General features: G+C 48.6%; 1 protein-coding gene across 1 annotated transcript in view; it reads left to right on the forward strand.

Annotated features, from left to right (window-relative positions):
• Positions 1-3,228: 3,228 nt before the first annotated feature.
• The window catches only part of Kdm4a (lysine demethylase 4A), a 42,365-nt gene continuing 28,294 nt past the window's right edge, over positions 3,229-17,299 (forward strand). The window contains exons 1-7 of the mRNA XM_032899337.1: positions 3,229-3,407; positions 5,029-5,204; positions 10,300-10,414; positions 11,695-11,888; positions 14,062-14,111; positions 15,462-15,565; positions 15,898-16,035. Coding sequence (XP_032755228.1) covers positions 3,270-3,407; positions 5,029-5,204; positions 10,300-10,414; positions 11,695-11,888; positions 14,062-14,111; positions 15,462-15,565; positions 15,898-16,035 — 915 coding nt within the window. The 5' untranslated portion in view covers positions 3,229-3,269. The remainder of the gene's footprint in view (positions 3,408-5,028; positions 5,205-10,299; positions 10,415-11,694; positions 11,889-14,061; positions 14,112-15,461; positions 15,566-15,897; positions 16,036-17,299) is intronic.

A 17,299-nucleotide genomic window follows, 5' to 3' on the forward strand; every position in this document is an offset into this window, starting at 1 on the left:
TGCTAATGACCCAAAATTTTCGCTCAAGGGGAGCCGCTTTTTAAAAACCCCAGGGATATCTTCCTTTAGGATCTGTCCTAATGATCCCCCCCAGGGCTCCTTCTCCTGGAACAGATCCCTACCTACCCCGCCTTGCCAGCAGGCGAGGGGCTTCTTAGAACGTAAGACTTTGAGAACTGAGAGTCCTGGACAAACCCGGACATGCTGGTCACGTTCTCTGAACTCCTTGACTTTTGAAACTTTCCCGAGGTCTTCCATCGCCTTTAGGCAAATGAATTACTCCAAGAAAACTTAGGCTTATCCTTTCGCTAGAAACATCCTATACCCACCTGCTCGCCCTTCCCCACAACCGGCCAGCCCATTTCAGGGTACTCGCTTCTTTCTACTAACCAGCTTAGCTATGGAGATCTGAGTCAGCTTCTGATAGGCTAACTCTGGATCCAGCCCTGATGCTCAGTGGCCCCAGTCCCGAGAGGTTCAGCGTTTTCTCCTGGCAACAGCCCGAGACGACGTTCATAGGCTAAACGGACTCGTAGTCCCAGACGCCGAGCAGCTGTTGTGAGCGCTCATTGGTTAGCTGAGGATTTAAAGCCACCCTTGGGTTGGTTGACTATGGGCTCTGTGAGGCTGCGCAGAGTCCGACTTTAAAGGAGGCGGAGCTTTGTCTTTCGCCCTCAAGAAAGACAGTGGGATCGGCGAGTGGCGACAGCAGGAATCGAGCCTGAGCCCTGCTAGGGCTTTAGGCTCCAGGTGAGAGCCATCGGGCTTTGGATCCCTGAGGGTTTGATGCTGCCAAAACCCTGGCCGTGAGCTCCGGTGGGGGAGGGTGGTGAGGTGGGTCTTTCTGTGCTCCGTGATCGATATGTGGTTTGAGCAATAGAAAAAGGAGCTTCTAAAATGAGTTTTGCGATTGGTTCTTTCCAATCTCCAGTGGCCAATGGACGTCGGGAGAGGGGGGCGGGCCCACTGGGCCTTATTTTCTTCTTCCTGCGGCCGGGCCTCCCTCGTCTAGGCGGTGGGGCCGGGAGGGGCAGTGTCTGTAAGTGGTGTGGTGCGGGGACACTGGGAACCGGGCTGCCTTTGGAGGGATGCCGCGGTGGTGGCCGCGGGGGCGGAGAGTGCGGGAGTTTCAGGCCACTGTTAGCAACAGCTGCCTTTATGGAGTGCTTACCGGGCCTAGCGTCTTGGTTTCGCTTGCATCATCTGAGTTAATCATACGATCCAGCAAGGCAGGGGTTTGGGATCCCCATTTTGCAGGTGGAGAAACTGAGACTCATCTAGTCCACTCACACAGCCAAGGTGTTAAAAAGTAGCAGAGATCAGACCAGTATTCAAGAGTTTTCACTCTAGAGCCGAAGGTTTAGATCCCCGTACTCTTTGCTTTGTTGCTGAATGCGGACGGGAAAGTGCCCCAGAACAGATTTTCCCTAGGGAATATATTGCAGGAACGGAACCCTAGGGTTAAAGTAATGGGATAACCCTCTAAAGTGAGCAGAGGAAATGAGTTTTTCAGCAGTTACTGAGTGCCTACTTTGCGGCATGCATTGTTCTGGGTTCTGGACACACAAAGATAAATAGAGCCCGAGGCGGATGAAGCAACGTTATGACCCCCTTTGAAGCCTAGGGGAGGAGACCCAGTCCGATATTTACGTTACATTTTTTGCAAAAATTTCAAAAGTAGAATATATTGAAAATTTCCCTTTAGAGGGAAATTGAATTAGGCTTCAAGTTCCTCCACACTTGGATATTCTCTTGCAGAGGTCTTAGTTCAGCTAAGTATTAGGGATGAGGTAGCAGAAAGTGGTGGAAGATGCTTTAGGGAGGGGACTGTGGATACCGTTCCTGATATGTAAAGCAGGGATAACAGTATACCTGTTATGCAAAGTTAATGAAAAGTGTCTAGCCAAAAATACCTCACTTGGGATGGAATGGAAGCCCAAAAGTTACGATGCCAGGGTTTCTATTCTGCTATCTTGCATGGTTTTACTCCATGCTGCTTCTCAAATCCTGTGCCAGGTTGTGGGACGGTTGTAGACAGTTTCCTATAGTAAGTAGGACTGCCGGTGGCTTTGAGGAAGCAGAACCCTTGGGCTGTGGGTGAGGAGGTCCAGTAAAGGACATACCAGCTTTGCTTCTAAACTGGCTCCTTTTTAGCATGCATTGTCTTTTTCTAGTTGTGGCGATCTGTTGCATTGCCCACACTGGACTTAGGGTCTGCCCACTTACTCAAGGAGCTTATCCAAAAATACACAGTATTTTCCTCTCTGCCCTTGGGAAGTTTACCCTGTATTGCCAGCTCATTGCCTGGTTTCAGTGCAGTCCAGCCGACTGAGTAGTTCCCTGAGTGCTGCTGAAACTGTTTTGATTTAGATTGAACAGTTTCACTGTAGTGTTCTAAACTCCAGGCATACTGTTAGTATCAATGCTAGTATCAATTAAGACACGAAACTCCTGAAGCTTTATACTCTGTAGCTAAGTTACTTTTCAGGAGTTTAGAGTCTTGTAAAGCCATGCTCTAGGAAAGAGCCCAGAGAAAGCTTTTTAGATGCAGTTGTAGTTTAACGAAGGGATTACTGCTGCTCACTGGTGCCACACACTGTTAATCCCAGCACTTGGGAGGCAGAGGTAGGTTCAGTCAAGCCTGGTCTACATAGGGAGTTCCAGGACAGCCAGGGCTGCATAAATAGGGGAGTAACTAACTTAAAGCAGCCAGGGTAAAATTTAAAGGTAAATAGATCAGATGTATTTTATTATATAGGTCCAATAACTAAATGATAATAGCTTTGTTTACCTGAGCTTTTTTTCTTTTTGCTAACACAAGGTCTTATTGAGTGAGGTCTGGATATAGACAGTTATAGACAGTTTTGGCCATCAGGTTTTTGTTTGTTTGGTTTGGTTTTCTGAAACATGGTTTCTCTGTGTAGCTCTTGCTGTCCTAGAATTCACTCTGTAGACCAGGCTGGCCTGCCTCTGCCTCCTGAGTACTGGGCTGGAAGGAGTATACCACCGCCACATTTCCTTTTCCTTGTTGTAGAGGTTGGCTTCCTAACTCTAGATCCTGCCCTTTTTCTGTCTGGAGCTGGGGTCACAGGCTTCTGGTCACCTTCTGGCTTCCTCGGGTTCTTTTTAAACAGAAGGGATTTTACTCATACATTCGAGTCCCTTTAAATAAGCATCCTAGATGTTATTTACTTCTGTTCATTCACTTTTGTTCTCTTAACACTTCAGGGTGTTATCCGAGCAAATCAGCCTCAAAAAAGAAGAACAAAATGGCTTCCGAATCGGAAACTTTGAACCCCAGCGCTCGGATCATGACGTTTTACCCCACCATGGAAGAGTTTCGAAACTTCAGCCGATACATTGCCTACATTGAATCCCAAGGAGCTCATCGGGCTGGGCTAGCCAAGGTAGGGCTGGGCTAGCCAAGGTAGGGCTGGGCTAGCCAAGGTAGGGCTGGGCTAGCCAAGGTAGGGAGCAGGGGTGTGAATGTTTCTGGTCTTCGCAATTGGAAATTAGGGGTGTGTGTGTGTGTGTGTGTGTCTTTTCCCCTGAGTGAAGACCAGAAAGAACTGAGTTATCCTGAGAGTCAGGGTGTAGCTGATCCTTGCTAAGGTGAGGGTGTGCAGGTGGGACAGGGAAGGGAAATGCAGAGCCGGTGTCTTCGGCCTGACTTGGGGCTCGGTGTTTCACAGCCTTCCCTGCCACCCAACCCGAGTTCCCAACACCTGCCTCTCTCAGTTCAGAACCCCTGCACCGATAGAATTCGGTTTCTCTCAGACTTCCAGCCCACATAAGGACTTCTCGTCTCTGTAGTTTGAAATTGGTTTCTGGTTTGTATGTCTTTTCTCCCTGTACACTGAAGTAGGACCAACTTCCCCACCCCTAGTCAAATCGACCCTTCCTATATTCAGTCACCCTCAAGGTTGTCTGAGCCCCCCACGGTAGGGTGATTACAATTTTAAAAGAACCCTTTTGGGAGTGGTACGGAAGACTTCCTCTGAGCCAGGGGGAGAAGTTCAGTTTCAGGTTTGAATTCCCTGTGTTCACTTTTGGTTTTCATTTTTTAGATTCAGATCTAACACTCTATACCTCTGAATTGTTTACCTTTTTGGTTTTTTTTTGTTTTGGATTTTAGAGACAAGGTTTCTCTGTGTAGCTCTGACTGTCCTGGAATTTGCTCTGTAGACCAGGCTGGCCTGAGAGATCCACTTGCCTCTGCCACCAGGTGCTAGAGTTAAAGGTGTGGCCACCATGCCCGACTCTGAGCTGTTTTCCTAGCCCTCAATTCCAAAGCTGAGGACTTGTCTTAAACCTTGGTGTCTTCTCTGAGGCTCCTGTCAGCTGTCTTGACTTGAGTGGAAATGGCTCGTTCAAATAGTAGGCCCTAAACGGCCCATAGTATAGCTTTTCAACACATGGCGGGGGTATAAATTGATAAACTTATTAGATTTTATGTAAAAGCTGTTTGGATTTTTATGGTGCATAGCTGTTATTTTCTTTTCTTTTTTTTTTTTTTTTTTTTTTTTTTTTTTTTCGGAGCTGGGGACCGAACCCAGGGCCTTGTGCTTGCTAGGCAAGCGCTCTACCACTGAGCTAAATCCCCAACCCCTGTTATTTTCTTTTATAAAGGTCATAATAATTACTGTTTTCTGGTAGCCTAGGCTTGTTTAGAGTGGACGAGGTAGTCATGTTGGTCTCAAATAGGAGATAGCCTGGAGTACTAGGGTGATGGGTGTAGGCCAGCACATCTGCTTCTGTTGCTTTGTTTTCGAAAGAGGCCTGGGCTGTTCAAGAACCAACTCTCCAGTCGGATAAGGCGGGCGCCTAGGTTTACAAGTCCTGTTTTTCTCAGGTCACTGAGGTTATAGGGTGGTCAGTGTTCGCTTTGACTTCCTGGGTTTGGGGGAATGTAAGTAAATCAGTTACTTTCTGAAAAAATGGATGGCTTGTCTGGATGGCGGCCTGCACACTTGTGGGATTCTGGCTGGCCAGTTTCTCATTTGCCTCCATCTCCTCTGTTCCTTGTAGGTCGTTCCTCCCAAAGAATGGAAGCCTCGAACCTCCTATGATGACATTGACGATCTGGTCATCCCTGCACCCATCCAGCAGCTGGTGACTGGCCAGTCCGGCCTCTTCACTCAGTACAATATACAGAAGAAAGCCATGACTGTTCGTGAGTTCCGCAAGATCGCCAATAGTGACAAGTGAGTGGAGACGCTTTGGGGGGATTTCATTTTATTCTGCTTTGGCTTTGAGACACGGTTTGGCTGTGGAGTCTAGGCCGCCCTCATCCTCCAAGTGCAACACTTACAGGCTCAGCAAGTAGAAATACACACACACACATACACACACACACACACACACACACACACACACACACACACCCACCCCATCTTAACATCTTGGCCTAGAATTGCCTCTTTTAAAAAGTTTTTACACTTTAATTTTGTTTCACAGGTAGCTCTGGCTAGCTTGGAACTGGATATACAAACCAGTGTTGAACTGGAAGGGACCCTCGTGCCAGTACTTCTGAGCACTGGGATTAGAGGCGTGCGCCACCACTTCCGGACATTATTTTAATTTTATTTACATCTGAGTATGTGCAGGCGCATACGTGCCACACATACATGTAGCGGTCAGAGGACAGCTTTCAGAAATGAGTTCCCTCAGATCGTCATGCTTGTCACAAGCCGTCTCTGGCCCTGGGACTGCTTCCTCGTAGTTGTCCAAGGGTGCCGATGTCTTACTGAAGAAGGCTGACAGTCAGGCGTCCTTTTCCACTTCTGCTCTTTGTATGGAAGGCTTTCCCCTCAGCGTGATGCCACAGTCTAAACTTCTTTGCATTGTGTTTTAAATATTTAATTCATTTAATTATTTTGGTTTTTCGAGACAAAGTTTCTCTGTGTAACTTTGGCCTGGAATGCTCTCTATATACCAGGCCTGTTTCTGCCTCTTGAGTTCTGGGATTAAGGTGTATGCCATCCCCGTCTTTGTCTTTTTCGAAACAGGGTCTTACAGTATCCTGGACTAGCCTGTGGTTCATTTATAGCCAAGGATGACGTCCTGACCCTTCGGCCAGTGCTGGAATTAACAGGCTAAACCTATCCGTGCTCTTTTTTCAAACATTCATTCATTACTAGTACTTACTACTAGTATTACTACTACTACTACTACTGCTGCTGCTGCTACTACTGCTACTACTGCTACTACTACTACTACTACTTCTTCTTCTTGTTCTTCTTCTTCTCCTTCTAAATGTTTTATTATTATTATTATTTATTTATTATTTGTTTGAAAGTGCCTGTGTGAGGATGTTGTATCCTGGAGTTACACATAGTTGTGAGCTGCCCTGTGGTTACTGGGATTTGAACCGTGGTCCTCTGGTTAAGAGCAGTCAGTGCTCTTAACCACTGAGCCATCTCTCCAACCCCAGCCAGCTCTTGCTCTTATATAAAGTGATCCTGCTGTTTTCTCATCACTGGCAGTTATTTTTTTTCTTAATTTTTATTTTAGTGTGTAGGTGTTCCGTCTGCACGTCTGTCTGTCCACCATGTGCTTGCCTTGTGCATGTGGAGGTCAGAGGATGTTGGATCCCCTGGGACTGGAGTTACAGGTAGTAGTGAGTTTCTGTTGAGGTGCTGGGAATTTGCCCCAGGCCCTGTGCGAGAACGGATGCTCTTAAACCACTGACCCATTCATTTCTCGAATACCAGTAGTTTTCTTTCAAAGGTTTATTTTATTTTGCCAGCATAGTAGCATACACCTTTAACAATGGGACAGACACAGGAAGAACTCTGAGTTTGAGGTCACCCTGGTCTATATAGCAAGTTCAGGTCAGTCTGAACTATGTGTCTCACCTGTCTTAAAACAGTGACCGTGTTTTTGTTTGTATGGTGTCTGTATCCATGCTAGCATGTAGGTACCCTCTAGGCGGGGAGGGGTGTCAGACACATCCGGGGGAGCTGGAGAATCGGGCAGTTGTGGGTGACCCGTGTGGGTGCTGGGCACTGAACTGAAGCCCTCAGCAAGGTCAGTCAGCCCTCTTAGAGCTGAGCCGTCTCTGCCTCAGATGCAGTAAGGCTTTGTGTTTGTTTTTTTCTCATTTTATTTTTTTTTTAAATTAAAATATCTGGTGTGATGGTACCCAAGGCCTCCTGTATAGACACATAGTCTACAGCTCCAGCCCCAGCAGCCTGGTGCATTTCTGACTATGGAAAATTGCATAGTTGCAGAAGAGAAAGTTGGAGGTGAGGCAAAAGGAGCCGCTTGGGGATATATCAATCCCGCCTGCTCGTCGGTAAGCGCTTCTGCTCATTCCCCTTCTGTGTGCCCTAGTGCATCTAGCACTGTCTCACTGCTATCGGGGCGCTCGGTACGTGAATGGGTAGTCACCACGCTGGTGACTGTTTGCCAGCCCTCCCCACGCCATCTTGCCTTGTTCTTTTCCCAGGGTCTCTGCTTGCTCGGTGGTTTGCAGCCATTCTGTTCTTTGCTGGTCTGAAGACTCAGTTCATCTCGTCCACACCGCTGTGGACGAGGGATTCTTGTTCCGTGCTTTGCGCTCTGCTCTCTTACGCATTCTCTCTGAGTCTCCCCACTTCCCACTTTGCTCCTGAGTCCTGCTGGGTCACACATTCTGGTCTTAGCCTGGCAGTTGGAGCGGCACCTCCATGACAAGCCCTTGGGCATGCTCAGTGTACTTTACTGTCACCTTCCCTCCCCAGTGTCTTCTGCCTTCTCTTGTTTCTTCTCGTTATAGTAATCGAGATCTTACCGGGTGTGTTCATAACTCTTAAAACACCTGCAGTGCTGGCCAGTGAGTGAAATGTCTGGCGAAGTGTGCGGTGCTCTGGATCAAAGTCTGAGCCGTCCTTCCTGGCTGCTCTCAGCCGTGCCGTGCGCCAAGCTTGTCTGCTTGCTTTTCCACGTGGGGCCTCCCAGGGCTTCATCCTCTGTCATTTGTCTTTTTGAGAAAACTTCCGTTCTCTGAGGTATGTATATGCACTACGTGCATAGCCGGTGCCTGCGGAGACCAGAAGAGGACATCAGAACGCTTGGGACTTGAGCGACAGGCAGTGTGAGCCACCATGTGGGTGCTGGGAATCTGACCCGGGTCCTTCCTCTAGGGGAGTAGCCAGTGCCCTTCATTGTTGAGCCGTGTCTCCAGCGTCCTGTCTTCTCTGCTTGTGAGCACATGTTAGTTTTCTTCCCTCCTTGTTTGTTTGTTTTGAGACAGGGTTTCTCTGTGTAGCCCTGGCTGTCTTGGAACTCACTGAGATCCACTTGATTCTGCCTCCCTAGTGTAGGGATTAAAGGTGTGTGTCACCGCTGGCCCAGCTCACTTTTATGTTAAATCACACAGATTAGCCCCATTCACCCTGGTATACTTTTGTGAATATTACTTAACTACTTGTGTGTGTGTGTGTGTGTGTGTGTGTGTGTGTGTGTGTACGGCCTCATGCAAGCCTTTACTAAAATGGGCTCCATTTCCACCCACCACCCTGATACAGAAAAAGCTTTTTTGGCCCCTAGCTTCTATTGTTGCTAAGTATTTTTCCTCAAATACTGTTTTCACCCACTAATTATCTGTTGAGTGTGACTCTGAGAGGATGCTGGGAATGCAGCATTGACAAGCGAGCTGCTCAGAGCAGTGTCCTTGCTGTGGCCTCTCCTCCTTACATCCCGGAGGCCTTGGCCTCCTACAACACTCCCAAGACCTGCGGGGTGCAGCAACCTCTCCAGAGAGAGAGGAGGGTACAACGTTCCTAAAGGGAGAGTAGGTTCATATCCACGCCTGTGACCTTCCCCAGGCTTCCTGTTCCAGGCCTCCAGAGGGAGAAACTGTGTATTAGATCTGTCTGGAGCTCACTGTGACCAAGGTAACCCAGGCTGGCTTTGACTCCCATGGTGAGTCTGTCTAACCTGACTTGAGTGTGCCAGGGAGACTCTACTGGGGCTTGGAAGGCCAAGATTGCTACTGTTTATAAAGCAGTACAGATACAGATTTACTAAAGAAAAGTGAAGGGGAAACACTCTTTAAAGTGAGAGGTTCAAAGTGAATACTTTTTAAAGTTTTACATTGTTATTTTTATGTGTGTGGGTGTTTGCCTGCTGGTATAGTAGGTGCTCAAAGTACCCACCATGGCCACAAGAGGGCGTCAGATCCCCTGGAGCTAGAGTTGAAGCCTTGTGAGCCCCTCTGTAGGTGCTGGGAATCACAGGAAGAGCAGCTCTAAACTATTCTTAACTACTTAACTACACTGCTCGTAACTACTTATCTCTCCAGCCCGGGAGGAATTAAAATAAAAAGACAAACTGGGGAGGGGGCATTGCATGTGCCACAGCCCATGTCTGGTGGCCAGAGGACCACACTATGGAGTCAGTTTTCTCCTTCTGCCTATGTAGAGTCTGGGCATTGACTTAGGTTGCAAATTAAGGACTTTTCTCATTAAGCCATGGTCAGGCCCCTTCCCCCTCCTGCAGTTGTCTTTTTAAAGGTGTATTTTATTTTTAGTTAGTGTGTATCTGAGGTTAGACAGACACACAGGTCCTAGAAAGCTGCTGAGGCCAGGGTCCTTAGATTTGGAACTAAGAATTACAAGCAGGTATGAGCTGCCAATACGGGTGCTGGGAATCAGAGTCAGGTCCTGCCCAGGAGCAGTCCATGTTCTTAACGGCTGAGCCGTCTCTCCAGCCCTCCTTTTGTTTTTCTGAGACAGCGTCTCATGTAGCAGATGACCTTGCCCCAGTTCTTTGTCTCTGCTTCCCAAGTCCTGGCGTTGCAGGCATGTTCCGCCATGTCTGGTTTGAACCCCAGAGCTGGGCTAGCACTCTTACCAGGAAAGCCACCTTCCCAGCCTCGTGTCTTGTTGTTTTGAAATGTTCTGTTGCCCCTGGAATAGTGCCTTGTATCTTACCTGGTTCACAATGCCTAGTAAACGTATTCTTCTGTTGTGTGATAAAGCACCGTGACCAAGGCAACTTACGAAAGAAGCCTTTAATTGGGCTCACGGTTTCAGAGGGTGAGAGCCGAGCCGGTGGTAGTGCAGTGGAGGCATGGTGGCAGGAACAGCTAAGCACTCATCCCAAATGGGACAGAGAACACTGGGGACGACGGCCAGAGGCTTTTGAAACCCTAACGCTTTCCCCCAGGGACACAGCTCCTCCAATAAGACGACTCTTTCTAATCCTTCCCAGTTTTACCGCCTGGGACCAAGTATTCAAACATGGGTTTATGGGGGTCGCTCGGGAACCACCACATCTGATAAATGGCTAATGTCGTTGTTTTATACTTGAAAGGTACTGTACTCCACGGTATAGTGAATTTGAAGAACTTGAGCGTAAATACTGGAAAAACCTCACGTTCAATCCTCCCATCTATGGAGCAGATGTGAATGGTACTCTCTATGAACAGGTGAGACCACTGAGAGTGCTGCAGTGTGTGCCCGGTACACAGTAGGCACTTGGAAAGCTGTTTGGTGAATGGGCAGATGAACAGCAGATGTTCTCCTGCCGATCTGCCGGTCTCGGTTCCTTGCCGGCAGTTCTCTGCATGTGACTGGAATTTGTATGTTGCACGTGAACTGGGTGCCGTGGTGTCCTTTTCAGGACTGCTACACCCGTAGCATGTGGGTGGTGGATGATGAGCTCCCGAGAGGGTGGCATAGATCGCAGAAAAGTGAGGCACTGGGAGGGGGAGAGGGAAAGGGAGCATCGTGGTCTCTGCGGGAAGTGGCTCTCTGACTAATCAAATGGAAGGGTGGGGACTTAGGAGATGCTTGTTCAGATTTCAGAGCTCTCTGGTGAGGCTCTGTAATGGGAGCTATTTTAGCCGCTTTTACTGACTTGGGATCTTGTGCTTTTCTGAGCTAACAAAGTGTCTCACTATGGTGGTAGAAGGGGGAATATTTGGGTCTGACTTCGGGTGACTGAAGAAACGCATAAGGCTTTTCAGGGCTTATGTCAGATCGGCTTTAATAGTGGTATCAGTTATTGAAAAGCAAGAGTTTAAAAAGTGAATAGTGAGGTTGTAGACATTATCTCAGAGGTGGGGAGTCACTCGTGGAGGATGGGTAGCAGGGTGGTGTGGGAAAAGGTCCTCATGGAAGGTTGGTGCACAAGTGGGCGGAGGGTGGAGGTGACAGAAGGTGTCGGCTTGTAAGTACCAGATGGAGGTGGAAAGGCAGGGTGCCACACTTGCAGAGAGCCCCTAGACGGCCACTGGAACTTAGGGAAAGGATGTGGTGTGGTCAGGACGACTCGTGAGTGGTCCCTCTCCACCGCATGGGTTCTGAGCATTGAACTCAGCCTTGATGGCCGGTGCCTTTACCCACTACACCATTTTGCTAGCCCTTTCTTTTTAGTATTGTTAAATTCTTCTTCATATTTTTTCAACTTTTTTTATTTTCTAATTTTGCCTGCATACCTTCCATCTATCTGTCTGTCCGTCCGTCATCTCTCATCCTTTCTTTCCTTTGTTGAGACAGGGTCTCATAGTGTAGACCTGGCTGCCTATAATGTTTATGTAGACCAGACTAGTATTGAACTCACAGAGATCCCCCTGCCTCTGACTCCTGAATGCAGGGACTGAAGGTGTGTGCTTCTGTGATAGACCACTTTGTTTTGGACGCTGTGACAGCTTACCGGGGGCTGCTGTGTTTACATATGTCTCCTGGGTTGCTGGTTTCTTCGCAGCACGTTGATGAGTGGAACATCGGCCGGCTGAAGACCATCCTGGACCTGGTGGAGAAGGAGAGTGGGATCACCATTGAGGGCGTGAACACTCCCTACCTGTACTTCGGGATGTGGAAGACGTCCTTTGCCTGGCACACGGAAGACATGGATCTGTACAGCATCAACTACCTGCACTTTGGAGAGCCAAAGTCTTGGTAAAGTCAGCCTGCACTTAGCACCACACTCCACCGGCACAGGGCTCCTGGCTTTTCCTGCGAGTGGGAAGTGCCGATTCTGGATTTGAGCCGGCATTCTGCATTGAGTCAACTTTTGAAGTGCTCTTGGAGCCCAGAATGCCTTTGAGTAGCAAGTTTTATTTTTGTTGTTCCTTGTTGTGTGAGACGGGGTCTTGACCCTGTAGCCCAACTTGGCCTTAAACTTGAGAGGCTTCTGCTTCTCAGCTTCCCAAACTCTGGAACGAATGGGTACATGCCTCCATGCATGGCTGAGTGAGTAGTGGGGCTCAGAGAGCAGAGTGCTCTACCCTGCGTATGGAACCTTGCTTCCTGTGGTAGTGGAGTCCCTCAGTCATGGGACTATTCTCTAGGGCGACGGCTGCTGTCTGATTCCCTCTTCTCAGGAGGCCCTGACATCCCCCCGGAGCTGGGGACCGAACCCAGGGCCTTGTGCTCGCTAGGCAAGCGCTCTACCGCTGAGCTAAATCCCCAAACCCTCTCTTTTGTTTTTCGAGACAAGGTTTGTCTGTCTGGCTCTTCTGGAACTCACTTTACTGTAGCCCAGTAAAGTGTCTGGGCCTCAGACTCCAGCAGACGATGCACCTGCTTCAGTGTCCCGAGGGCTGGGATCTGAGGCATGGGCTACCACTCCCTGTTCCTGGGGATTTCTTAAAGGCTAAGTTTTCTAAATCTGCTTTTCAGATGGTAGGGAGATTTCTTTGCTTCGTGGAAAGGTGATTTGGTGAGCAGCAAATGAGGCTATGCTTTCCGTGCTGTTAGGGGGCACTGTGTATCATCTGACTGGCCTGTGTCTGACAGGCTTTTAGTGGATGCTCTCTGTCTGTGACAGCAGTGAGGCACTCGGCCCGCAGGTGGGAGGCTGGTCAGGAAGTGGAGCACTGGCGGAGCAGTGAAGGAGGGGTTCACCCAGGCAGGACACACGGGTGGGCTGGAGGTTAGAGAAGCCTCTAGAGGATGAGGACTAGGGCGAGACCTGTGAAGGGGAAGGACAGAGCTGGGTGGGACGGCGGCAGGCATGGGAGGGGGCGTGAGGGGAACACCTCCGGTTTGAACTGTATGTGCAGGGCTCTTGGATTGTCAGACACATGTCCTTAGAAGTCCACCGATGTGTGCAGAAGGACACAGTCCTGGGCCAGTGCTGCCTCTCTGGTGCCAGGGCCACATCCGTGTTCCACCATGCTGAGTTGAGATAGCCTTCAGTGTAAGGCACAAAGGTTAAAATGAGGTAACTAAACTTAAGGTTTAGCAGTTTGGGGGACGGTTTAAACAGTCCCCGTGTCTTCATTTCCTTTGTTTTTCCACAAAGAGCAGCAGACACTGCTGCTCGTGGAGTCCGTGGAGGGGTAATTAATCTATTGGGTAATCAGTGTAGCTCGTGTGGTAGAGAAATGGGCTCATGAGTGTGGAGCCAGTGTCAAGGTGTCCAGTGCCTAGCTGCCGAGTTTCCCACTCCTCCAGCCGCTCCTCCTTTCCCAGCCTCTGGAGCATGGTGAAAACCTTCCCAGTGATGCGACGCCCCACCCCCATCAGAAAACAGTTTTATAGGAGCGCCTTAGGGAGGAGAGACTCTGTTCTGTAAGTTCTTACTCCGTAAACGTCGTGCCATGTGAGCATCTGTACTGTGGTGTAAGCTCTACTGTCCTCTTCTTAAAGTGTTTTATTTCCAAAGCTTGCTTTTCAGTGTCCCGTCCTTCTATATTGCTCAGGCTGGCCTTGAATCCTTCATCCTCCTGTCTCAGCCTTCCTTCCTAGGTTTGCTTTACTCCAGGTGATCATAGGAAATACAGCTGTAAGTCCAGCCAGGGAGGAAGAGGCTGGCAGATCTCTGAATCTGAGACCAGCCTGGTCTTCATCTTCAGACTGAGCACCTGGCAAGATGGGGTTGTACAGTGATGCCTGCCGCCCCAACAGAGTTCCAGCTTTGCACACAGTGATCGCACATGTCAGTACATGTGTGTGGTGTGTAACAGTCAGGTTGGGGTATTCAGTGTACCCAAACCTCAGGCGTTTGCCGTGTCTTAGAACTGGGAACCCTCAGGATATTTTTCTTTCAGGTGTTCATGAGGGAGAGAAGTCCCTTGCCCCTTCTCCTTGTCCTCTGCTGGTGTCTGACGCTCTTGTGTGATTGCAGGTACTCTGTTCCACCTGAGCATGGGAAACGCCTGGAGCGGCTCGCCAAAGGTACTGAATCCCCCCCAGGTCCAGGGTCAGCCTTCTCCCCATCCAGCTCCCTGTTCTGAGGTGTTCATTCTCTGTTGTCAGATGCCTTCTGACTGTTCACAGGCAGCAGGTGTGGTGAGCTGTGAGCTCAGCTGCCGGATCCCATCCCTTCGTGGAGCAGGCCCAGCCTGGGCCTTTCCTATTCTGTCTGTGAAAGGGCTTGTTCCTTTTCCTACTCGCTCTGCCCACATCTCTCCAACCCTCAACTAGGGAGAGACTTGGTTAGATTCTGCTCCCAAATTCCAAATGTGAAAGCCAGATTGAGTTACTGTAGTGTGTGTGTGCGCGTGTGCGCGTGTGCGCGTGTGCGCGTGTGCGCGTGTGTGTGTGTGTGTGTGTGTGTTCCTTTAAGTGGACTTTGGTATGGTAGGTTTGTGCCTCTAGAGAGTCTTTCCTATTTGAAGAGATTCTGGGGCTGGAGAGATGGCTCAGTGGTTAAGAGCACTGACTGAGGTCCTGAGTTCAATTCCCAGCAACCACATGGTGGCTCACAACCATCTGTAATGGGATCCGATGCCCTCTTCTGGTGTGTCTGAAGAGATTCTGGGTAGATCAAATGTAGATTTGTGTCACCTTCAGAAGGCTGAGGGTACAGGCTCAGTCTTCACGGACTGGAGAAGATAATAAGTAGTTCTCAGTTCTGTAAGAACAGGGGCAGCTTAGTGCTGCCATAGTCTGATTATCCAGGTAAGAATCCACCTGGGCGAGCTGGAGGCTCACCAGAGGAGCAGACACTGCAGCTGGAGCCTCGTGAGCACCCCTCCTCCCTCCCTCCCTCCCTCCCTCCTCCTCCCTCCTTTCTCCAGGCTAGGTAGCTCAGTTAATGCAGTTAATCTTTTTTTTTTTTTTTTTTTTTTTTTTTTTTTTTTTTTTTTTCTGGGAGAAGAGACAGGCTCAATCTTTGAGTCTTGATTGTCATAGTTCCAGGCTAACCCTAGGTATACAGTGACAATTCCCACCCCCCAAGAAAGTTTTTTTTATTTATGATTTTAATTTACACGCTCTAGTGTCTGTCTGTGTTTGTGAGTACCATTTGAGGAGGCCAGAAGAGGACGTTTGATTCCTTGGAACTGGAACCATAGGTGGTTCTGAGCTGCCCACCATAGGTGCTAGGAACCAAACTCAGGTCCTCTGTAAGAGCTGGAAGTGGAATGCTCTTAACCGTTAAGCTGTCTCCCTGTCCCCTTTTAGCATCACTTTGGTGACTATCCTTCAGTGATCACCCCTGAGATCTGCAGATGGGAATTAACCCCAGAACCACAGAGCGTGGGCAAAGCCTCATTAACTCAGCCCTACCATCCTTTCAAACAGGCTTTTTCCCAGGAAGTGCTCAGAGCTGTGAGGCTTTTCTCCGCCACAAGATGACCCTGATCTCCCCATTAATGCTGAAGAAGTATGGCATTCCCTTTGACAAGGTGAGCTGGCTGTGGTTCTACCAAAGACCCTGGGCTTATGCAGAAGCACCCCTCCAGTCTTTGTTCCGCAGAGTTTCCTAGTCTATTGTTCTTGTCTCTAGGGTGGAGTTTGATAATGGCAGGTGGCTAATGTGTCCTCCTGGTGCTGAGGGAGCACTGGATTAACTTGGAGGATTGGTTAATTAGTCTCTTAGCATACATGTGATATGTTCTAGGCCTGGCAGTTTTGACTTACCCTTGGTTGATTGCCTAAGTGGTAGAAACACTCAGGAGCCCAGTTCTATGCTAGGCCTCTGCCAGTGTGCAGCTGCTTCAAATCTGCTCTTCTTCAGGTGACCCAAGAAGCCGGGGAGTTTATGATCACTTTTCCATATGGGTACCATGCTGGTTTCAACCATGGCTTCAACTGTGCAGAGTCTACCAATTTTGCTACCCGTCGGTGGATTGAATATGGCAAGCAGGCTGTACTGGTAAGCCTATGTGATTTCTTCTGTAATATCACGACAGGCAGAAGTGTCTGATTGAGGGCATTCTGGTCAGAACATTTTTTTTTAAACTGTTGAAACATGATGTTCTGGCTAATGTGTGATGTGACCAGTTTGCCCTGGGGCTTCACAAAGGTGTACATATCGAGAGCCTACATTAGGCACAACATTGAGCTAAAAACATGACTATCCTCTCAAGGTCCTCTAGGGCAACCCATATAGGAAACACTTTCAAAGAGGCTGCCATGTGCAACCACTGCATACCAGGACCTGGTTAACTTGGTCCTGAAGGGAAAAAAGTACTCACTCACACAAGCACATGTGTGTGTGTGTGTGAGTGTGTGTGTGTGTGTGTGTGTGTGTGTGTGTGTGTGTGTGTGTGTATGTTATGTTGCTAACTGGAAATGAGGATTGATTCTAGGGTATTTTGCATGTTTACGTATTTACCATTAAGTTAGATTCTCAGCCATTTTTTAAAAAAATTTATTTATTCTATATAAGTACACTGTAGCTGTTTTCAGACACACCAGAAGAGGGCATCAGATCCCATTACAGATGGTTGTGAGCTCAGGACCTCTGAAGAGCAGTCAGTGCTCTTAACCACTGAGGCATCTCTCCGGCCCATCAGCCATTTTTTTAAAGATTTATTTATTTTATGTGTGTGTGTGTGTGTGTGTGTGTGTGTGTACACTGTAGCTATCCTCAGACACACCAGAAGAGGCATCAGATTCCATTACAGATGGTTGTGAGCCACCACGTGGTTGTTGGGAATTGAACTCAGGACCTCTGGAAGAGCAGTCAATGCTCTTAACCACTGAGCCGTTTCTCCAGCCCCAGCCATTTTTTTTTTTAAAGACAGAATCTCAGTACACCAGGCTGTTGTTCAACTCACAAGAGATCTGCCTGTCTCTGCTTCTGCCTGAACACTGGTCAGAGTCCTGCACTACCACTCCCAGCCTCAACTCCCCTTAAAACGTTTTAGTTGGAGCCAGGGTCCTGCTCTATAGACCAGGTTCTCCTTGAACTTGTGATTGTCTTTCCTGAGCCTCTTAGATAGCTCAGATTGCTTGTGTACTGCTAGTTAGCCAGACGTCTCTCGTGTGAGTCTTAGAGGTTTGCTTTATTATAGGCAAGCAGCAGGGCCTAAACTGTTGACCTGAAATAGTAAACTTGACTGTTTGGTCCCAGCGTGGGTAGCTACTCAGGGGCAGGTAGCTGCTCACCGTTGGGGAAATGTTTACAGATTTTG

Source organism: Rattus rattus, chromosome 1, assembly GCF_011064425.1.
Source record: "Rattus rattus isolate New Zealand chromosome 1, Rrattus_CSIRO_v1, whole genome shotgun sequence".
NCBI classification, from domain to species: Eukaryota; Metazoa; Chordata; class Mammalia; order Rodentia; family Muridae; genus Rattus; species Rattus rattus.